At 39.3% G+C, this 24,536-nt stretch overlaps 1 protein-coding gene and 1 long non-coding RNA gene across 2 annotated transcripts in view; one reads left to right on the forward strand and one right to left on the reverse strand.

Moving 5' to 3' along the window:
* Positions 1–24,536, forward strand: part of prkn (parkin RBR E3 ubiquitin protein ligase) — a 1,164,186-nt gene that overhangs the window by 267,753 nt on the left and 871,897 nt on the right. Inside the window, exon 4 of the mRNA XM_069936147.1 lies at positions 23,354–23,576. Within this exon, the coding sequence (XP_069792248.1) occupies positions 23,354–23,576 (223 nt within the window). The remainder of the gene's footprint in view (positions 1–23,353; positions 23,577–24,536) is intronic.
* Positions 235–22,164, reverse strand: LOC138760848 (uncharacterized). Its single transcript, XR_011355908.1, has 3 exons — positions 22,132–22,164; positions 1,574–1,771; positions 235–340 (listed from the first exon to the last, which is right to left on the reverse strand). It is a non-coding gene; the product is annotated as an uncharacterized lncRNA (long non-coding RNA).

A 24,536-nucleotide genomic window follows, 5' to 3' on the forward strand; every position in this document is an offset into this window, starting at 1 on the left:
TGGATATTTTTTGGAGTGAGGTTTGATAACAACAATCTCAGAATAATTTCATGCTCTTCCAGAAATTCAACTAGACATCAACCAGCATGAATTTTCCTTGTCGTTCGTTTGATACATTTTTGATCTCAGATGTGCAGCAGCTGATGACAGTTCCATTGCAAACCTTGTTTTATTTTATTGTTAGGGATATTACATCTTATTTTTCTGAGGATTGACATTCAATAGCACTCCCACAAAAACCATTTTCTCTCCTGGACTGGGACTCACTATTGTGAGTCCCATTACTTTTCTTCCATTCTTTCGGCTGCATTCCCTTCAATTGTATTATCATTCTCTCTCCCTACGAACACACAGACATCAAAATTTTAATGGCCAATTTCACCCCTTCCCATTCCTCAGATGTCTATAACTTTTCCCAGACCTGAATCCTTTAATAGGTAAACTGCTTACATCATCCCATCTCCAGCTATTCTGGAAGCAGAAACTAGCCTACACTTTAAAGGCCAAAATCTCACTTCCATCTAGGCCTCTCACACCCCACAGACTCCAAAAGCTGATATTCTTTCAACTTTCTATGTTCATCCAATGGCCAATGTCTGGTCCCCATCATCCCCTGACCCTGGCTGAGACTGGAAGATGAAACTTTGGTGCTGAGTCAATATTTAAATGGTCCAATGACCAAAACGTGCCATTTGGAGTGCAATGCAACATGTAAGCACTGATACTCATAGAATCCTTTTTTAAAAAATTTTGTTAACCCAAAACTGGTTTTAATTTCTAAAATAAACCTTAATATCTATTCATTCATGGCATGCAATGCAGCAGTTATCACCAAAGCACCAATTAAAGTCTTTAAGACTAAATAAACAATACTCATGCTTCAGCAACGTAACACAGCTTTGGATAAGAAACATAAAAACATAGAAAATAGGTGCAGGAGTAGGCCATTTGGCCCTTCAAGCCTATATCACCATTCATTTTGATCATGATTGTCTACTCAGTACCTGCCTTCTCTCCATACCCCCTGATCCCCTTAGCCACAAGGGCCAAATATAACCCCCTCTTAAATATAGATAAAGAACTGGTTTCAACTACTTCCTGTGGCAAAGAATTCCACAGAATAGCCACTCTCTGAGAGATTTTTTTTTCTCATCTCAGTCCTAAAAGACTTCCTCCTTATCCTTAAACTGTAACCCCTGGTTCTGGTTTTCCCCAACATCGGGAACAACCTTCCTGCATCTAGCCCATCCGATCCCTGAAGAATTTTATACGTTTCTACAAGATCCCCCCTCAATCTTCTAAATTCCAGAGAGTATAAGCCTAGTCAATCCAGTCTTTCTTCATATGCAAGTCCTGCCATCCCTGGCATCAATCTAGTGAACCTTCTTTGCAATCCCTCTATGGCAAGGATGTCTTTCCTCAGATGAGGAGAAAAACTGTACACAATACTCCAAGTGTTGTCTCACCAGGGCCCTGAACAGCTGCAGATGAACCTCTCTGCTCCTGTACTTGAATCCTCTTGCTATGAATACCACTCATCCACAGAAGACCTTTAATAACAAAAGAATCTCACCGCAAGGTTCCCAGAGTGTCCCAAATTGTATTCAGTCTATTGCATCATCATAGTTTGATGGCTCCTTTTATGAAATTCAGTCCGGTTAAAAGTCTGAGAAACCAGCTGGTTAGAGCAGATTCCATCATTGCCTCCATAACAAATGTCTTCAGAAATCCAACTCCACTTATTCAAAGAGATGGTTGGTTAAATCACTTTCTGCGAGAAATAAGGAACATGCAAGAAAAAAATCAAAAAAGTATTTGAGTGGAAAAATGACACAACTACGGCTGACAAGCCAAGGTAAAAGCAAAAGAAAGGGCATAAAAGTAAGCAAAAATTAGTTGGAAGGTAGGGGACTAGCAAGCTTTCAAAAGCTTACAAAAGGCAACTAAGAAGGTCATTTGGAAGGAAATTATGAACTTTGAAAGGAAGTTGCAAATAATATAAAAAAAAGACAAGTAAAAAAATATATTGAGAGTAAAAAAAAGAGGTGAGAGTAGATATAGGACCAATAGAAAATGACACTGGAGAAATTGAAATGGGAGACAAGGAGATGGAAAAGAAAATAAATAAGTATTTGCATCAGTCTTCACCGTGAACATTAGAAGTATACCTGACTTTCAAGGGTGTCAAGGAAAAGAGGTGAGCTCAGTCACAATCACCAGAGAGAAGATGCTTGGGAAGCTGAAAGGTCCAAGGGTAGATAACTCTCCTGGACCAGATGGAATGAATGCTCAGGTTCTGAAAGTAGTAGCTTTGGAGATTGTGGAGACATTAGTAATGATCTTCTAAGAATCAATAGATTCTGGCATGGTTCCAGAGGAATGGAAAATTGCTAAGGTCACTCTGCTATCTAAAAAGGGTTGGAGACAGCAGAAAGAATATAAGAGACCTGTTGGCCTAACATCCGTTGTTGGAATTGATTATCAAGGATGAGGTTATGGAGTACCTGGAAGTGCATGACAAGATATGCCAAAGTCAGCATGGTTTCCTTCTGGAAAAATCTTGCCTATAAACCTACTGAAATTTTTTGAGGAAACCATCAATAGGCGAGACAAATAAGATGCAGTGGATATTGTACATTTGGACTTTCAAAAGGCCTTTGAGGCTGCTTACCAAGATAAGATCCCATGGAATTACAGGAAAGGTACTAACATAGGTAGAGCATTGGGTGATCGGCAAGAAACAGAGATTGGGAATAAATGGATCCCATTTTGGTTGGCTACTGGTTATCAGTGGTGTTTCACAGGTATCAGTGTTTGGCCATTTCTTTCTACACTATATGATAATGATTTGGATTGCAGAATAAATGGCTTTGTGTCTACATTTACAGGTAATACAAAGAGAGATGGAGGGGTAGGTAGTGATGTGGAAACAGAGAGCCTGCAGAGAAACTTGGATAGATTGGAAAAATGGGCAAATGAAATATAATATTTGAAAGTATTCAGTCATGCTCTTTGGTTGAAGAAATAAAAGGGCATACAATTATTTTGATGGGAGAAAATTCAAAATTCAGAAGTTCAAAGAGATTTTGGAGTCCTCATGTAGGATACCAAAACATTAGCCTCCAGGTTGAGTCTGTGGTGAAAAATGCAAATGCAATGTTGACATTTATATATCAAGGAATAAAATACAAAAGCAGGGATATAATGTTGAAGCTTTATAAGGCACTGGTGAGGCCTCACTTGGACTATGGGGTACACTTTTGGGCTGCTTATTTAAGAAATGATGTTCTTGCATTGAAAAACATTCAGAGAATATTCACAAGAATGATCCTTGGAATGAAGGGACTGGCTCTTGGACTGTACTCCTTGGAGTTGAGAAGAATTAGGGGGGACCTCACAGAAGCATTCTGAATGTTGAAAGGCCTGGACTGAATAAACGTGGCAAAGTTGTTTCCCAAGTTAGGGGAGTCTTGGACAAGAGGGGCCGATTTAAAAAGAAATGTGGAAAATTTTCTTTAGCCAGAGTGGTAATCCTCTGTAATTTGGTTCCTTGGGAGGCTGTCATTGGGTATATTTAAGGCAGAATATGATAGATATCTGAATAGTCAGGGTATCAAAGGTTATGAGGGGAAGGCAGGAGAATGGGACTGAATCAGCTCACAATGGAATGGCAGAGCAGACTCGATGGGATGAATAACCTACTTCTGCTCCTACAGTACATCTTAAGTCTTGTAATGTTCCAAAATGATATACCCACACATACATATATATACACATACACACACAAACACAGATATATATATATATGTATATACACATATACACACACACACACACACACACACACACACACACACACACACACACAGATATATATATATCTGTGTGTGTGCATATATATGTATATACATATATATATATATATATATATATATTCTTCTTCTTTGGCTTGGCTTCGCGGACGAAGATTTATGGAGGGGGTAAAAGTCCACGTCAGCTGCAGGCTCATTTGTGGCTGACAAGTCCGATGCGGGACAGGCAGACACGGTTGCAGCGGTTGCAGGGGAAAATTGGTTGGTTGGGGTTGGGTGTTTGGTTTTTCCTCCTTTGCCTTTTGTCAGTGAGGTGGGCTCTGCGGTCTTCTTCAAAGGAGGTTGTTGCCCGCCAAACTGTGAGGCGCCAAGATGCACGGTTTGAGGCGATATCAGCCCACTGGCGGTGGTCAATGTGGCAGGCACCAAGAGATTTCTTTAGGGAGTCCTTGTATATATATATATATATATATATATATATACACACACACATACAGACACACATACATATATAACATATATAATTATAGGCAATTTCAGTAGCCTGAATTATTGAGATGAAAAATTATCTAAATGTTGGAAATATTTTTTAAAATATACATTTTATCCAGTTCTGTATGAGATGTATAATTTTCATATTAACTTTCTCAGAACTCTTTGTGAAAGTTATAATCAAAGTATAAGTTCATTCTCTTCTTCTGGATGTGCAATTACTGTATTTCCAATCTTTTGTTTCATCATCAGTGCTGACGGTGACTGAAGAAATACAAGAATATACCAAGTGATATGCTGGAGACAACAGAAGGTTTCATAGTCATTGAAAGAAAAGAGAATATCAATTATGCATATCATGCATTCTCTGATTTCAACTTTTCATTTTGTTATGACAGAATGTCCCTGGCGACTACTATGTTTGCCCACTGTAATAGGCACTCTGGGATAATTATGTGTTTCTCTTGGTTTGTGGTTGTTCAGATTCAGGGCATACCTTTCATGTTTCCCCTTGGTTCTGATCGATAGAGCTGAAGCTGTAACATAGTGTGTAAAATGATATTCCTGCAACATTCACCACCAAAAGGTACCTTCTGAGAATGATAGAATTGCAACTGAATTGCATTTGATAAAAGATTTATGAAGTGTTTTTGTACACACTGGAAAATATTAATACAGAACTAATAAGAGAAAAGAGATAGTGTCTGTCAAATAAAGTCATAACATCATGATTTTAATCAAAATATTCATACCCTGCCTATATTGTTACAGTACTGTAATGGAGAAGGAAATTGTAGGAGCAAAAATGTTTGAAACTTTCATTTCACTTTGTAACAAAGAGCTTTGCTGAGATCTTTTGCAGTTTAATTTGAAACAAAAATAGAAACTGGTGGAAGTTTGAGCAGTAAACATGAGTTTTTCCTCAGATGAACACGGTTTTTCACAAACGAAGAAACACATCAATGTAATCAGAAAAAAGTTACTGTAAATTAACTGCACTGTTTCATAATTGCACTAAGACTCAAATCTGTTCCCTATAATCCTCCAGCAATTGTTAAATTCAAGTTTATTTGTTGCATTATGCCTTGTACCTTCTGTGACCGGTAATTTATAATTTTCATGCAACAGTGTGAAGAGCACAATTTATGAAGCTACAGTGAAAAGCAAGATAAATTTGTCCCAAGCAAAGGCAGCACAATAGTGTGACTGTGGGTTCATTCAGGAACCTGATAGCTACAGGGAAGGAAATGCCTTGGAAGCCTGTTGATGTATCTTTTCACACTCTCGAGACTTATCTCCAATGGAAGAAGGGAGGAAAAAAGTGTATCTGGGGTATGATGGGTACTTCTGTATGTTGGATGTTTTTCCTAGGCAGCAGGAGATGTGGATGGAATCCATGGCAGGCAGGATGCATGATGTTCTGAGCTTCATTCAGTGCCTTTTGTAATTCTCATCTTGAGCCGAGCAGCTCTAATTACCACATGGTGATGCATCCATCCAGAAAATATTATTATCCAGAAAATAAGTTACTGACAGACAAGAAGTCCTTCGACTTCTGAGAAAGTTCAGGCATTGTTGCATGTCAGTGTGCTTGTCCCAGGTCAGGTTATTGGAGATATTCGTTCCTAAGAATTTGAAGCTCTTTGCACTTTCAACACCGTATAGGTGCTCAGAATGTGATTTGTTCCCCTTGTCCTGAAGACAACAATAATCTTCTTTATCTTATTGAAGCGTAGAGAGCTTTTTAAAATCTTGGCACTATGCTACGAGACTTTCAATTTCCTTCCTGTATACCGCATTATTGTTATGTGACATCCGGCTCATGACTGTGCTGGCCTCAGAAAATCTGAAGATGTAATTGGAACAATATGGATGTACAGTCATGGGTGTGAGAGAGTACAGTAGGGGCTAAGTTCACATCTTTGCAAAGCGCAGGTGTTCAGTATGATCATGGAAGAGATGTTATTAACCATCTTCACTAATTGGAGTTCTTTAGACAGGAAGTCAAGGATCTAATTGCAAAAGGGAATTTGAAGCCTGGATCCCAAAGTTGTAAAAGTTGCACTTATTATTACAGCTCATGCTCTCTATCAGGAGGCCAGAGATAGATTGTCTTGGAACTTATCTGCTGGCATGTTTTAGTTTTGTTTGTATATGATCTGAGGGTATGAAATTCATCAATGAGTTCCATGTTTTTCAAACTGGATCCTCCCTGTACATGAATCTTTTGCCCTTTCAACAATTCAGTTAATGAATTGCAGTGTTGGCTACCTACCCTTCATTTGTACATCAATCAGTTGTCTTATAACATAGAACAGTAGAGCACAATGCAGGCCCTTTGGTCCACAATGATGTCTCAGTCAATATAACTCTCTCAATTATTCTAACCTACCCTCCCTCACAACTCTTAACCCTCAATTTTTATTGCATTCTATCTATATATATATCTAAAAGTCTTTTCAATGTCTGTATTCCACCAGCCTCCACCTCAACCCCAAGCAATGTATTCCAGGCACCCACCACACTCTGTAAAAAAAAACCATATGTCTGACATCTTCCCTAAACTTTCTTCCACTCACCTTCAATGGATGTCTTCTGGTATTGGCTATTGCCATCCAAGGAATAAGGTAGTGGCAACAACTCTATTTATGCATCTCATCATCTTGTACATCTCTAAATTACCTCTCATCTTTCATCACTTCAAAGAGAGAAGCCCAGCTTTCTCATTCATAAGACATATTCTCCAATTCAGGCGGCATCCTGGTACATCCTCTAAGGACCATCTTGAAAGCTTCCATATTTTTCCTTATATTGAGGTGACCGGAACTGAATGCATAACTTTAAGTGTTGTCTAACGAGACTTTTATTGAGCAGTAACATTACCTCGTAGCTCTTGAGAAATCAAACCCCTGATGCACACCATATTCCTCCTTAACCATTGTCTTAACTTTCATGGCAATCTTGAGATATCTATGGACTTTGACTCCAAGATCCCTCTGTTCCTCCAAACCACTAAGATTACTGACATTAATCATGCACTCCACCTTCGTTCAATCTTCCAAACTGTATCTCCACATTTTTCGAGATTAAACTCCACCTGATAATTTTCCATATCCTGTTGTAATCAACAACCTTCTACATCATCCACAACACCTACCTTCGTGGCATCTCCAGACATACTGACCCACCTCTCCACTTTTAAGATAATCACAATCATATAATTTACAATGTCAAATTTGAGCTTTCATTTGCCACTTCAAATTACAGGTCTTTCCACACTCTCATCACTCTGTGTAAAGAAGTTCTACCTAAACATCTCACCTTTCACCCTTAACCCAGTCTTCTAGTTTTGTCTCACTTAACCTCAGTGGAAAAATCCAGCTTGCATTTACTTTATCCCACCTCATACCTATGTATTCCTCTATCAAAGCTCCCCTCATTCTTTGATGCTCCAGGGAGTAAAGTCCTAATCTGTCTAATCTTGCCCTGTAACTCAGTTCCTCAAGTTCTGGCAATATCTATTTAAATCTTCTCTGCACTCTTTCAATCTTATTGATATCTTTCCTGTATGTAGATGACCAAAACTGCATGTAATATTCCAAATTTGGCCTCATCAGGGTCTTCTGCAACTTCACCACAATATCCCAAAATTGACACTCAATACTTTGATTAATGAAGTGTTATGTCTCAAACTAGCAACAACAGAAGGTGGAATTCAAAAGGGTTAAATTTTAATTCTATTTTTATTAATCACTATTAACAATATCATGTCTTAACACAATTAACCCCACTATAAGTATCTATACCAAATATATATATATATATATATATATATATATATATATTTATAAAGAGTGTGAAAACCCCGACCATTACAGTAGGTGCCCAAAATTCAAAAGGAAAAATCCACAAAAACCCCAGGTCAAATAGGTCAGTCCAAAAAACACTCCACAGAATTCAATCTCAAAATTCATTTCTTTAACTGATAACAAAGGACATGGTATTGAACATTGGAGAAAGAAATGACTGATGTTGCATTGCAGTAAACTTACTACGAATCCTCACTTATGAAGCATGTGCATTTCACACAGCTCTCCAACTGCCACTCTGCTTCACAGCTGGATTCTCCCTTTGTTCTCGAAAGTTCCAAGCAATTGGCGAGTTAGCAGTCAGCTGTACCACAAGTTTCTTAGAGCTCTTAGCAGAAATCCATCCAATACAATGTCAGTCCACAGTCCATGGTCTATAACAGAAGGCCAATGTGCCAAAAACTCTCTTTATAACCCTATCTACCTGTGATACCATTTTCAGGGAATTATGCATCTGTATTCCCAGATCCCTCTGTTCTAGTGCATTCTCAGTGCCCTGCCATTTACCATTCAAGTCTTACCTTGGTTAGTTCTCCCAAAGTGCAATATTTACACTTTTCTGCATTAAATTCCATCTCCCATTTTTCTAGCTGGTCTAGACCCTGCTGAAAGTTTTGAAACCCTCACTATCCACGACATCTCCAATCTTTGTGTCATCTGCAAACTTGATGATCCAATTTACTATATTAACATTCAGATTGTTGACAAAGATAATAACAATGAACTCCAAACCAATCCCTGAGGCACAGCATTAGTCACAGGCCTCCAGTTAGAGAGACAATTGTCCACTACCACTCATGCTTCATCTGCAAAGCCAATGCTTAATCCAATTTACTACCTTATCCTGAATACTAAATGATTGAACCTCATTGACCAACCTCTCATGCGGGACCTTGTCAAAGGCCTTACTAAAGTCTTTTGTAGGCAACATCTACACCCTGCCTTCATCAACTTTTCTGTTAATCTTCATGAAAAACTCAAGATGATTGTAACTATACCTAGTCAGTCCCTGTCTATCCAAATACTTGCATATTCTATCTCTTAGAACATCTTCCAGTAATTTATCCAATACTGATGTCAGGCTCACCAGCCTATAATATCCCAGGTTGTTTTTAGAGCCTTTTTTTTTATATTAGCTTTCCTTCAGCATCTCACCTATAGCTAAGGACGTTTTAATTATATCTGCCAGGATATAATAAAAGGTCCGAATTTTATCCACCCTTTCTTGCCTCAAGAAAGCAAGCACATCCTCCTCTTTAACATTGAGGGGCTTTCTTGCCTCTGGGCATTTGGTCATGGATATTTTAACTTTTTGGATGTATTGTGTGAAACATTAGGGCGGCACAACAGCAGAGCTAATAAAACTACTACTTCAAGAGTTCCAGTGGCACAGCCTTGATCCTGCCTATCAGTGCTATCTGTGTGGAGTTAGCATGTTTTCTGTATGTCTGCCTGGGTTACCCTCTGGATGGTTCAATTTTCTTGCTTATCCTAAACATGTTTTGGTTAGGAAGATGACTGATCACTGGAAATGGTTGGCACGATGCCTTTACAGCGCCAGTGATTGGGACTGGACTTGGGTTCGATTCCCATGCTATCTGTAAGGCATTTGTACCTTTTCCCTGTGTCTATTTGGGTTTTCTCCAGGGGCTCTAGTTTCCTCCCGCTGTTAAAACCGTACCAGGGGTGTAAGTTAAATGGGTGTAAATTGGGCAGCAGGGAGTTGTGGGCCGAATATCCTGTTACCATGCTGAATGTCTAATTTAAAAGAAAATGGTTATCAATGTAGAGGAGAGTGGTAGAATTTAAAGGCCTTAATGGGAATGTGGGAGAATAAGGTGGAATTAGTGTCAGATTAATATTGGCACAGGTTTATTAAGCCGAAGGGCCTGATTCCATGTGATATTTCTGTGAGTGCATATAAAAATGTTATTGTTAATAACTATTGAATTGTTCTGGTGATCCTGTAAACATGATTTGAACTAATGTCATGCTGTTGTATTTCTTCAGGATGAAACAGAACACTAATAGAAATGTAGTAAAAATTCACATCCAGTTGAGTCTGAAAAAGAAAATAAGCCCATGTTTTGATGAGACTTTTCAGGGATAATACTAAAAAGAGGCATATGAATATTAAGCATATTTCATTAAAGGTTCTTTTATGATCACATATTAATACATTAAAATATAATATACTGTACATGATTGGCTTCAAATTTTGTCTGCCGTTAGGCAAAAAAGAGTCGCCATAATCATTACCCGGGGCTCCTAACAATAGGTAAAAGGGAAGCAAAAGTGAGTTACTTCAGAAACACAGACACTGGGTGCCCGTGGATTCATCTCTCAAACCCCTGCAGCCTCTTTAGCTGCAGAGACTTCAATTCAAACCATCAGCAATCCAAGCTCCTGATCCAAATCTCCCAAATGATCCAGTAGCTTTCAGTGCCCAAGGCCTTTCGGGAGGCCTTCTTTCCCATGAATGAATTTCCAGCAGCCCACAGGTAGTATGGATCCTTCAGCCACTGAGCCCCTTGTGTGGTGGTACACCACCGGCCTACTGCAGGGGGCAACCTCTGCACCTGCAAGAGTGTAAGGGGACAGGACAACACCTGGCCGGCTGCCAATCAGTCGGCCTGAATGGATCCAGCCCCACCCGGTCAGGTGTCATTCACCCTCTGGGATATAAGCCTGCGCCGGCCTCACACTGAGTTGCTGCAGCCACAGCCAGCTTGGCTATGTGGAGGTCTTTGTGGATTAAAGCCTGTTGTTCAGTCTTTACCTTGTGTGTCTGATAACAGTGCACCACACCTTGCTGGTCTGCTGCATGGTCACCTTCCCTGTCAGGATGTCTCCTATGCTTCTCCTTCTCAACAGGGTGTGTTCCTCGCATTTCTAGTGCCCTGTGCTAGCCTGCTGCTCTTCCCTGGAGTCTGCAACCCCACAGGCGCTGCCATCTTGGACACAGACCCAGTGCTCATTTTAAAAACATATTAGCTCCTTTAAAAGTCAATTTAAAGCCTCTACAGAGCTGTCAGTGTTAGGACATGTCAGTAGGACTCTGTGGAGCAATGCTATGTCTCCACTTTCCACTCTTCTGTAGCAGCACTATTTTTGTTCATCCTCATTATCATCAGATACTGCATAAAATATAAATTAGAGTTGACTTCCAGGCACATGTGTTGTCTCAAATCTTATCCTTCTGAATAATAGGATGCTGGATTCACAGGCTACAACAGTGAGATACCATTCTTGTTTGTGTGTGAATAAATCCACGCTCACAGTATCTTCTTATAGCTTAGTTTTTGTCTCAGTAACCATTGTTTATTTTTCAGTGTTTTTGTATTTCTGGCAGGCACAGAATGTTGATACTGTTCTCTCTATTATTTGTAGATCAATCCACTACCTCTCTCCTTGCCTTTCAAAAATGCATGTGCTCTTTCAAGTTTCCATTGATGTAAATCTTCTGGCATCTTTTTTATTTAGGATTCAGAGTGTAAAACATAGACCAATGAAAGGCCTTATCAGGCTGCTTCTGTATCATTTGCTCAGCAAACATCTGGAATTCCACTTTTTTGTTGTCTTCCTGATGTTACTTTCACATCTCCTGTGGAAACAATGTGGTGTATCTGCTTGGATCTTTCCTCATTTCTGAATAAAACCTGATGCCTCATGAATCATCACCTTGAACATGCTAGTACCATGTGCAGGTTTTTTCTTGTAAATTTGCTTAAGAAATTGGTAATAATTTCTATTGCAAATTTTCCTTTATAGGGATAGCTTCAGAACTTCTCAAATTTGTAAAGGATTGCTACCCCTGATTTTCTGAGATGGTGCATCTTGTTGTGAATGGTCCAAGGCCTTTAATAGAGGCAACTGTCTGAAAAATTAAAAGTTTTGATTGTGTGTTGTAGTTATTCTTGGTTCCCAAATCCATTGGTTCAGGGAATTGAGTCTCTGCAGTATATAGTTTCTTCTTTAATAGAGCTCTTGCATTTGTCACATGTTCTGATCGGCACACATTCAGATAATTTATATATTGGATTAGCCCGAAAAAATTTTGGTTCCTTCTTATTCTTTTGTATTTTTCTAATTGCAATAATTTATTTTGTGTTTGGCTTAACTTCATCTGATACCATATGTGCACCTTTCTGAGGTTCTGACCTTCGTGCTCCCTTGTATGCATCTGTCAGTAGCTGCTTGAGCCAACCATTCAGATTCTTTGTTGTCTTGTGGAAGTAAGCATCTATTTTTCCTATTTCACAGCAGTTTAAAATCTATCCCACTTTGTCTGAGCATTGGTTATTTAGCTCATCTAGCTTAGAATAATTTTTACGTGCTCCCACCTGAAATGATAGCGGAACAAACAACATTTCATTCATAACAATCTCAGATTGTGTGAGAGTGCTTTACAATTAATGGAGAACATGCAAGCCATTCTGCATTCATCAAGCTGTCACAAAGGAGAATATGACAAACAAAAGATAATCTGACTTCTGTAAATAATCTGTAAATATAGCTGTGTGTTTGTTGAGGACAAACTATTGATGCTGTGGAAAGGTCTCCTCTTGTAATCAAAATTAGTTTAATAAGGTAGATAGGGTCTTAATTTTTGTCACAAATGAGAGTGTGAACTGAGTTCTACTGAAGTCAACAAACTAAATTTTGATTCAAGCCATGCAGCCCAATGTCTGCCTCACTGCATTTACTTCTATGCTCAAGATCTTTGGAGAGACATCAAGGTGCAGAGGAGGTTTAGCAGAATGTTGTCAAAGATTTTACATGGAAAGACTAGAGCAATGAAGATTTTCCCTGCAGCACAGTTGAAGGGGAAATTAACACGTGTCTTAACAGATGAAGATTTCTGATCGAATTACTGCTCAATTGAATTCATTCCAAAATACATCTTAATGAAAATGTAATGTGCTCTTCATGAGGCCTCCTCGTGTCTTTTTGACATAATCCTATCAGCAAAACTTTTTATTAACCCATCATAGCAGCTACTACGGTAGATGCTAATAAATAAAGGCAAACACATACAAAGGTAGACAACTCAAGACTGCTTTATTGCAGACGTACACAGACCTTTTATTCCCTGCCTGTTACTGAGCTATTAGCGCCCCACCCCTTTAGGCAGGGGCTTCATCTGATCCATTTGCTGTACTTTGGCACCCAGCACTGCTAGCCCGCAATGTGTTAGGTAAGTCTGTGAATTGATGGTGGCGGTTCACATTACCGCTGTGTGCGCCCACCCCCCAGAATAGTCTCCGTAACTTAAGATGCCAGATGCTTGACTTAGGCAGATGTCCACGTCGCCTGGGTCAAGGGCACTGAACTGGTTAAGTAAGGTCCGTATGGGCAAGTTTAAGTCTGTCCACACTGACTAGCTGCGGATGCCCTCCGATGTCTAATGTATATACCACTCCATCTCTCAATCACACAAAATGGTCCTTCATATAGTTTTAGTGACGGTGCCCCTGGAACCTGTCTTTGTACAAATACAAATTCAGTGTTTAATAGTGATTGGGGCATTTGTTGACTAGGTTTGCCATGCCAGTTGTAGAGGATGGTTTGCTGTTAGCAATACCCTTGCAGAGTTGTTGCAGGACTGAATTGTTTTGAAGTGAATATCTCCTGGAACCATAAGGGCAGTACCATACATCAATTCTGCAGACGAAGCAGACAGATCTTCTTTTGGAGCTGTTCATACTCCTAGTAGAACCCAAGGTAGTTCATCGACCCAGTTGGGGCAGGTGAGTAGGGTCTTCAATGAAGATTTAAGTTGTCGATGGAAACGTTCCAGCAGGCCGTTGGACTGTGGATATTACGCAGTAGTGTGGTGCAACTGTGTACCACAAAAACGAGCCAAGGAAGCCCATAACGGCGAAATGAACTGTGGTCCACGGTCCGAAGTTATATGTAGGCACAACAAATCTAGCAATCCAATTTAAGTTGAACGCTCTAGCACATGCCTCAGTATCACTGACTGGTAATGGAATAGCCTCTGGCCAGCATGTGAAGTGGTCTACTACTTTGAGAATATACCTCATGTCCTGTGATACTGGTAATGGTCCAACCAGATCCATGTGCACATGCTCAAATCAGGAAAGGCTGTAGGGGTGCCTTGGTGTGGTGTTGAATTTTTGCAGATTGGCAGGATATATACATTCGTGCTCATTGCGCGACGTCTTTTCTCAGCCCATGCCGCATGTATTTGTTTGACATTATTTTGACTGAAGTCCTGATGGATGGGTGTGATAGATTGTGAATGTCATCAAAAAGATGCCATCTCCAAGATAATGGGACCAATGGTCGAGGATAACCCAACGATACATCACAAAGGAGTTCTGGACTACCTGGTTGTGGTGCCACCTGTTGAATGTCGAGTCCAGTATTAGCTGTACTGTATGCCTGTATATCTGGATTCGTGGATTGTGCCGCAGTCAGTTCAGCAATGTTGACTCCACCTTGACTATGGCACACACTTGATCTGGAGAGCACATCTGCGATCAGATTGTCCTTTCCCAAAATATGACGCATGTCCGTAGTAAACTCCGAAATGTAGGACAAATGTCGTTATTGTCTTGCCGACCAAGGATCTGTGACTTTGCTAAAGGCAAAAATGAGCAGTTTATGGTCTGTGAATATGGTGAAATGTCAACCTTCCGAGATATAACGAAAGTGCCTTATAGCCAGATAAAGTGCTAATAGTTCTTGATCAAAGGTGCTGTACTTCATTTCCGCTGGTCTTAGATGACAACTAAAGAAGGCAAGGGGCTGATAATGGCCCTTGACGTATTGCACCCACAGCTGTTTCTGAGGTATCTGTGATAAGCGTCAAAGCAGCTTCAGGATTTGGATGCACAAGAATTGCTGCTTTGGCTAATGCCTCTATGGCTGACATAAATGCCACCTCTGCCTCTGCAGTCCAGGTAATGTTTTTGTTTGGAACAGAGATTATGTCAAACAGGGGTTACAGGATGTCAATAATCCCGGGAATAAATCTGTGATAAAAATTTATCATTCCCAAAAACTTCTGTAGCCCTTTGACGGTGACAAGTCTGGAGAAGTTATAGATGTCATCGACCTTGCCTGATAATGGAGATATGCCATCTGCTGTAATTTTATGCCCTAAGAATTCTATGGTTGACTTGCCAAATTGACACTTGTCAAGGTTAATTGTCAGACCAAAGTCTTGGAGCCGTTGGAAAAGGCAGTGCAAATGCAGGCGGTGATCTTGCTCATTTTGACTTGCTACAAGTATCTCGTTCAAATAAATATACGTAAAGTCTAAACCTCTGCCTAGAGCATCCATAAGCCGCTGTAAAGTTTGCGCGACATTCTTTAAACCAAATGGCATTCTGAAGAATTCAAAAAGACCAAATAGCGTAATTATTGGGGTTTTGGGAATATCGTTCTCATGAATCGGTATCTGATGATATACCTTAACCAAATCAATCTTTGAAAATATGCAGCAATGACGCAGAAGGGTGGTGAAATCCTGTATGTGTGGAATTGGGTATCGGTCAGGTGTAGTGACATCATTAAGCCTAAGGTAGTCGGCACAGGGTCTCCATCTGCCTGTCTTCTTGGATACCATATGCAAAGGTGAGTCCCAAGTGCTTTTTCAGTATTGGATGATACCCAATTCTTCCATTGCTCTAAATTCGGCCTTTGCTTGTCACAATTTATCAGGCACCAGACAACGAACCCTGGCATGGACCAGTGGGTCTGATGTATCTATGTAGTGAGATACACCATGGGCTGTTCTTGAGGCATTGAAGTTAGGGGTGAAATTAATGGAGTAGAGCAGTATATGCATCCTTGTGCAACGTATGTACTCTGAGCTGTGAAACTCACCCCTTGATGGACACCAGTGGATATGTCTGAAAGATGGTGGCAGGAACTAATTTTCTGCATTTTATGTCAACCAATAAGTCGTGGGAACGTAAAAAATCTGCACCCAAAATGGATTGAGCGACAGAAGTGAGGACACAATTCCAATGGAACGTGGTTCCACCTATTCAGATTGCAACTTGTCTCGTGCCAAAACTTGGAATGGCAATTCCATTTGTTGCTCGCAAGAGGGTCAAGTGGTGTTTTTTATGTGTCCTTTCAAAATAGGTCAGCGGGACAATCCAAGTTCAGCACCTGTATCTACAAGGAATTTGTGCTTACCCGCATCTTCCTGGAGATACAATAGGCCTGTATGTACGCCAGCTGCTGAAGCCACTACTGGTATCCGGCTCTCTCGTTTCCAGACTTTTTGTAGTAGGTACATGGCTGGATGCACTTATGGACATTTTTCCCCCAGCAGCGATGGTAAAAACACCACTCTTTCTTGGATTGGACTGCAGATACAGGAGGCTGGTAGGATGCAGGAGATGCTTCTGGTGCAAAAATGGGATGTATTTAGGCAGATTCTTGTGTAGGATACGATAGAACCTGCTAGCCTCTCAAGCCACGTCATGGGGACGGCATAAATCCATGTTACCAATGGGTATGGCCACATGAGCTGGAAGTTTTGACAGAAATAAAGTTTTGAAAAGCAGAATGACCATCTGACAATGCCAGCATCTCATTCATCAGGTCTAATAGATTCTTGTCACCTAGGCCTTCCATGTTCAAAAGATGCATGCCACGCTTATGCCTAGTAAGTTCCAATGTGTCAAGAAGAATCTGGCGGAACCTGGTGTACTGGTCTTCTGCCGGAGGATGAGCAATAAATTCACTTACTCACGATGCAGTGGCCATATCCATTGTACTCAACATGCCAACGTTTTGTCTTCTGCCGTTTTACCCCGAAGACAAAACTGGATTTCAGCTTGAAGAAACCAAATTCTAGGCTGATGTGTCCAGAAAGGAGGCAAATGAAGCCCAACTGCATTAACTGCCATAACGGTGTCAGATGTTGAAATTTCCTCCTTTTCCATAATAATTCAAATTCATTGAATCTTAACTTCAGGATCACCAGTTTGTAGCAGCTACTACAGTGGATGCTACTAGATAAAGGCAAACACATGCAAATATTGTCAACTCAAGACTGGTTTTTTGCAGACATACACAGACCTTTTATTCTCTGCCTGTTAATGAGCTCGTTAGTGAACAGCTCTGGTTCAAAGGTCCAGCAGGTTAAAGCTATGAGCCATTAGCACCCCACCACTTTAGGTAGGGGCGTCATCTGATCCACTTGCTGTATTTTTGCGCCCAGCTTTGCTAGCCCGCGATATGTCATGTAAGTTTGTGAACTGATCGTGGCGGTTCGCAATACCACACTGTGGGTCTGCTACACCATCTTACTTTCTTTCACATTTTATCCCCTAAAATATTTCTGCCCTAATTGTCTCTTCCATTTCTTTTGTCACAAGTTTCACATTCTCATCACACTCTACATTCTTCCTGAACCATCTAATTTTATTCACTGCCAGAATATCAAAACCTTCCATAATTTCAAATGCTTAATGAGACCACACTTCAGCCTTCTCATTTCAAGAAAAGAGAGCCAAGCCTTTTCAACCGTTCCTGAAAAGTATATCCTAACATCTATGATATGATTTTTTAAAGATTGTTTTGCATCCTTCATTGCCTCAATTTTCTTTCTATGTAGTCAAACAGATTATTCACAGTACAAGTTTGTTCAATGCAAAACAATAGTAAAATGTTCAGGACAAATTTAATGAAACTTCTTTTCAGGCTTGATTTTCAATGGCATTATGAAATAATGCAAGTGATCTATGTATTTGACATTCAAAGGCATTGAATAAATTTGCAGATGACACCAAGCTGAGGAGGATTCCAAGAGGCTGCAAGGTGGCTAGAACAGATTAGGAGAGTGGCCAAATACACTTCAGTTGCATTAACAGGTAGGCAGTTTATTATTTGAATGGTGACAAATTAGAAGAAGGGGAAGTGCAGTGAAACCTGTGTTTTGCTCTATAACGGTCATTGAAGGTTCAAATGCAGATTAGTGAAGAAGGTATAGAAAAAAAAACTAATTAGTTGTAAATTTTCTACTCACTATTGCATGTACTATATGGAATTCCAGTCAATAGTACATCTCTCCAAACTACTCAGTTTTATAAAAAAAAATTATTTTTCACACTATGAACCATATTGACCAAAATACATAAACATTTCCCTCTTGAATTACACAGTGTCATTTTCTCCCCTTTCCCCCCCCTCCCTTCCCTCCCTCCTTCCCACCCCCCTCCCCAACCACTCAACGTTCAATATATACGATACATTAAACCCATTAAACAATGTCATCACACAATGAAAATAAACAAGAAAATTGTGTCATCTACTTTTACACACTGGGTCAGTTCATTTCGTCGTCTTCTCCTTCTGTCATTTTAGGGGGTGGAGGTCCACGGTAGGCCCTCTCTGTTGAGTTCCATGTACGGTTCACAAATTTGTTTGAATACTGTGATGTTATTTCTTAAATTATATGTTATTTTTCCCAATGAAATACATTTATTCATTTCTATGTACCATTGCTGTATTCTCAGGCTCTCTTCTGATTTCCAGGTTGACATAATACATTTTTTTGCTACAGCTAAGGCTATCATACTAAATCTTTTTTGTGCTCCATCCAAATCGAGTCCAAGTTCTTTACTTCTTATATTACTTAGAAGAAAGATCTCTGGATTTTTTTGGTATGTTGCTTTTTGTGATTTTATTTAATACCTGATTTAGATCTTCCCAAAACTTTTCCACTTTCTCACATGCCCAAATTGCATGTACTGTTGTTCCCGTTTCCTCCTTACAGCGAAAACATCTATCTGATACTGTTGGGTCCCATTTATTTAACTTTTGGGGCGTGGTGTATAGCCTGTGTAACCAATTATATTGTGTCATGCATAACCTCGTGTTTATTGTATTTCTCATAGTTCTGGAGCATAGCTTTTCCCATGTTTCATTCTTTATCTTTATGTTTAGATCTTGTTCCCACTTTTGTTTGGGTTTACATCATTCTCTTTCTCTTGCAGTTTGATGTACATGTTTGTTATAAATCTTTTAATTATCATTGTGTCTGTAATCACACATTCAAAACTGCTTCCTTCTGGTAATCTCAGCCTGCTTCCCAATTTGTCCTTCAAGTAGGTTTTCAGTTGGTGGTATGCAAACATTGTAGCATGAGTTAAACCATTTTTGTACTTCATTTGTTCAAAAGATAATAATTTATTTCCAGAAAAACAATTTTCTATTCTTTTGATCCCTTTTCTCTCCCATTCTCTAAAGGAAAGGTTATCTATTGTGAAAGGGATTAGTTGATTTTGGTTCAATATTAATTTTGGTAGTTGATCATTTGTTTTTTCCTTTCTATGTGAATCTTCTTCCAAATGTTGAGCAGATGGTGCAGTACTGGTGAATTCCTATGTTGCACCAGCTTTTCATCCAAATCACTGAGTTGAGGTGAATTAATATCCCCCTCTGTCACAAGAGCATTTGATCTCTTGCCCAATCAGCTTCCTGCTGATCTGAGCTTTTTAAATCCAACTGCCTGAGTCACCTGACCCCAATTGCCAGGTGCAGCCTTCAGATAAAATCCCTGTTGAAGTCTGCTACAAAGGCAAATTTGTCTCTATTATGAAAGGTTTTGAAATCAGAAGTAGTGCTTTTGATGAGGTCTCAATTGAGAATTGTGTACAGTTTTGTTTTTTTTAATCTGAGAAAGGACATTCTTGCTAATGAGGGGAGCTGCAAATCACCAATCTGATTCCTGGGACAGAAGGACTGACACATGGAGATAGACAGGGTTTATACTCATTGGAATTTTAAAGAATGAGAGAGGATCTCACTGAAACAATTCTGATAGGATTGCACAGTTTAGATTCAGGATGAATATTTCCTATGTTGGAGTAGCCCAGAACAGAGGGTCATACTCTAACAATAAGAGGTAAGCTATTTAGGATGGAGATTTGGAGATTTTGTGAATTTGTGGGACTCCCAATTGTCACATTTGTGGCCCGAAATGTGAAGTTAATAAAACATTAAACACAAGTTTATCAGGTAAACTTCTCTGTGGCTTTATTCTCCCGTTTCCTTTGTTCTCCTGCTTGTGTTCTTATCTCTCTCTCATACCATGTGACTTCTGGTATATCTCATACATATTCATTATCATGACACCAATCACAGAAAGTTGTCCAGGCCAGTTTGTCAGATATAGTCAAAAGGAGTTGGATGTTACTCTTATGGCTAAAGTGATGAAAGGATATGGAGAGAAAGCATGAATAGGGGATTGAAATTATGTAATCAACCATGATCATATTGAATGGTGGAACAGACTTGAAGGGCAAAATGGCCTATTTTCCATGATGCTGTGAGTTTCACCTTGGATCACTTTGTTCTTCAAATCCTTTTAGATTCATACTTTCCAAATAATTATTTGTCAGTGTAATAGTTCATATCCAGTTAAGTTGAAAAATTAATATCCCAATTCTACATCCATTCAAATGTATTCGTTTAATTTGTTGTAATCTTCTTCAATGCTGATCATACCCTTGTGAGACAGAAGTTTCCATCATCTCCTCCTCTGAAACATGACCCTCCCCTGCACACTGATTTTGCCATTGAAACCAGCTAGCAATCCACTCTGTTACTTACTGCCTGATTCTGCAGGTTGTTTCCCCATTAGAGAGTCTATTCTGTGTTTTGTTAGAAAGTTAGATGTTACATCTCTGTGACTTCTTCATTACATGAGGGGAAAAATGTCTATTGGAAAATGAATCAATATATAATTGACATAGATTTTACATACTTGTTGAAGAAAGAAGAAATTAGATTGGGGGTTTTTTTTTAAAAATGGAGCAAGTTGTGATCTGCATGGTATCAAAGGGTGGAGCAAGAAATTAGATATCTTAAAAAATGAAAATATAGGCGAGTTGGAAAAATAAGTCAAAATCATTGGAGCATTTAGACAAATGTTTTAACAAGCTGACCACAGCAGTGTATGTTTCCTTCTCTATTTAAGATTAAATGAAGGTATTTTGAAACCCAGCAATATATGCTGGCTCTGAATAAGATGAACCTCTGAATTACCACCTAAAATGTAGATTTTAAGAAATATTCACTATATAAGACTACCCCAAGTCTGCACTTATTGCTGACCAGTGGAGTGATGCTGCTTGGCAAATTACCCAGTAAAGGTTTACATCTTCTGAGCATATTTTAAAATAAACCACCTTTGACGCCTTTAACAGGCCATTTAAAGCCTGTATAGACCTGACAGCAGTTGGACTGGGTGGATGGACCTGGCAGGGGAGTGTTAAGACTTCACTGTTAAGATTTGGATTTTATACTTGGCATATAAGATGACCCCCCCCCACCCCCAACCTGGTTAAGGAGTGACATTTTTAATGTTCAAGGACCATCTTATACATCAGCGTATGTGACAGTAGACTCATCCATTCCTGACAGATGTGAGTCTCACTCAGGAAGTCAGAGTTCAAACATTGAGTTCAAATCTCTCCTTACACCATTTTTGTAATATGTTCAAGTTTTACAGATTGCTCACAGAATGCTACGTAAATCAAAGGCTCAGACATTCTTTGCAGGGATGAAATAATAGAATTATATAAAATTTAAGACATAAAAAGAGGATTTTTTGCCATCGTGTCAGCACTTGTTGGATAAAAAGCTTCCCAGCCTAATGTTGCTTTCTGGCACCAGATTCATAATTCTTCAGGTCACCATTCTTCAAATACATATCCAAGTACATTTTAAATATGGATGGCGTCTGGTTCCAAATCCATCAGCAAGCTCCATATCTCATCAGCCCCTTTTTCCCTTTAATTCTTTTACAAACCACTTGAAATCTCTGCCTGTTTTTTTTAGTCCTCTGAATTATTTTTATTTACTCCAACTGGATCCTTCAATTTCATACTTATCAATTGTCTCCCCTCAGCCTTCTCAATTCAAAAGAAAACAATTCATGTGAATCCAATTTTCCTCATACTCACAAGGCTACCATCCCAACCTTCACATCTGTTCCAGTGCAGTTTCATCTATTTTGTAACATGGTAACCAGAAGTTCAGATTTACTGTCAGAGTACACACATGACATCATAGACAACCCTGAGATTCTGTTTCCAGCAGGCAGGACAGAGTTTCTGTTTATCATTAGAGCAAAAAACTGTACTCAAGAAAATATATGTAAACAAAAGAGAGAAATGTATAAAAACTGAGAAATACGGAAGAAAAATAAATATTCGGTTATAAATAATGTGCCATGTAAGAGTCCTTAAATTAATCTTTGATTGAGTTTGTGGTTTACGAGTTTGATGGTGGAGGGGGAGCAACTGTCCCTGAACCTGGTGGTACCAGTCTAGTGGCACCCATACCTTTTTCCTGATGGCAGCAGCAAGAACAGAGCATGTCCTGGGTGCTGTTGGTCCTCGATAATTGCTGCTGTTCTCCAATGGCAGCTTTCCATGAAGATTTTCTAGATGATGGGGAGAGTTTTGCTTGTGATGAACTGAGCTACGTCCACTAACTTCGCAGGGCTTCTGCTCAGAGGTATTGGTGCCCTCATACCAGGCCATGATGCAGCCAGTCAGCACATTTTCCACTACTCATCTGAGGAAGCTTGTCAAAGTTTCCAGTGTCATATTAAATTGTCAAGGAGTGCAATGGAGCTAGAAGTGTGTTGATCTTAAAGAAGTAACTCAATATTCAGGAACTTAGACTAAAAACAGTTTAAACCTGAAATTGATGAAAGTGATTGGCGAAAATTTGATTAAATTATCTGTATTGAAAAAGGAAATTTTGGATTTTGAAAATAAGAGAAATGTTCACTTTTACAATAGTAGGCCCCCAATTTCAATGAACTCTTTGCTAAATTCAAGACTGGCCCTTCATGATTTACTTCTTGGTATAAGTATATGCATGTTGTTAAAAACAATGCTACATTGTCAGATTTTCCCATGAAGTTACTCATGAATGTTTATTCATTTTTTTTTCCAGTCAGTGGGTGTTGTAGGAAAAGTCTACACTACCCAATTCCAAAGGTAATGGTAAGTCTCCTTTAACTGCTGCAGATCTTCTTGAAAGACATACCCACCCTACTGTTGGAGATGGAGTTGAATTATTCTAGATACTGTTCATTACTACAAATGTACTTGTTGTTTATTTATTCCCCTATTCATGGTTCAACTCTGATCAGTTCATTTTATCTACCTGTAGAACTGCAACCTAATCCAGCAAAGCACTGTTCACGTGGTGCAGTGTACATCTCAACCAATTCGATATTCAAGCTCTGCAAGTCTTCTGGGAAGGAATGAAAGAGAAAAAGTCACCTTAAGTCAATTAGATCTCAGCGCATCTGCAGTTCCAAGACTTCCTACAGATCATGTTTTTATCCTGAAAAATGGAGACCAAGGTAGCAATAGCCATTCTGAAAATGCAGGTAAGGATCTTGAAGCACTTTATTCAATATTGCATCCAATAGGTTAATACTTTTCAACTTTTTTCACACGTAGACCATCTTAAGTATTCCTTTACTTACTGCAGACTTCCTGTAACAAATTCACAGACTACCAGTAGTACAGAAGTGGGGAGGAGATCTGTGAGCTTGTGCTCCTTCCCAGACTGTTGATAGGATTTCTGTTTGTTTGGAATCGCTTATTGACAATTTTTTGTTGTCATCATATTTATAGCCCAGTTTTACACCTACAATACACAAGAAAGTACAGAAGGAATCCTGAAGAAGGACTCAGCCCCAAAATGGTGACTGCCTACTGCTTTCATGGATGTTGCCTCATCTGCTGAGCTCCTCCAATATTTTTCTGTGCATTGTTCCAGTTCTCCAGCAACTGCAAAATTCTTGTTTAACCTAGTTTTCACATTCCTTGTTTATTGTATCAATAATATTTATCTTCTCTGCATCACTGTGGACTATCTATAACAAACCCATGGGCCACCAGCCGACTTGACAGCTCCTGTACCTTATGGTCTTATGGCTCATGGACCATGGGTTGAGAAATTGGTTAACAGCTTCTGGTTTTTCGTTTGTTTTATTTGTTGAAAAGCAAAGTGGAATTGAATATTTTTAACTTGAAAAGCAGCCTTTCAAAAACACATTAAGAGTAGACTATTCAATAAAATCATGACTAATCTGTATATGGTCAACTCTACTTATCTGTCTGATTCATATAATCCTAACTGTTCTTATCTACCTGATCCCTATAATCCTTAATTTCCCCAATTATTCAAAAATCTATCTATCTGTGACTTAAATACATGTAATGAGGCAGCCTCTACTGCTTCATTGGGCAGAGAATTGTACAGATTCATTACTCTCTGAGAGAAACAGTTCATAGTTCAGATTTATTGTCAGAGTACATACATGACATCGCATACAACCCTG

The sequence above is a fragment of the Narcine bancroftii genome, chromosome 4 (assembly GCF_036971445.1).
Source record: "Narcine bancroftii isolate sNarBan1 chromosome 4, sNarBan1.hap1, whole genome shotgun sequence".
In the NCBI taxonomy this organism is placed as follows: domain Eukaryota; kingdom Metazoa; phylum Chordata; class Chondrichthyes; order Torpediniformes; family Narcinidae; genus Narcine; species Narcine bancroftii.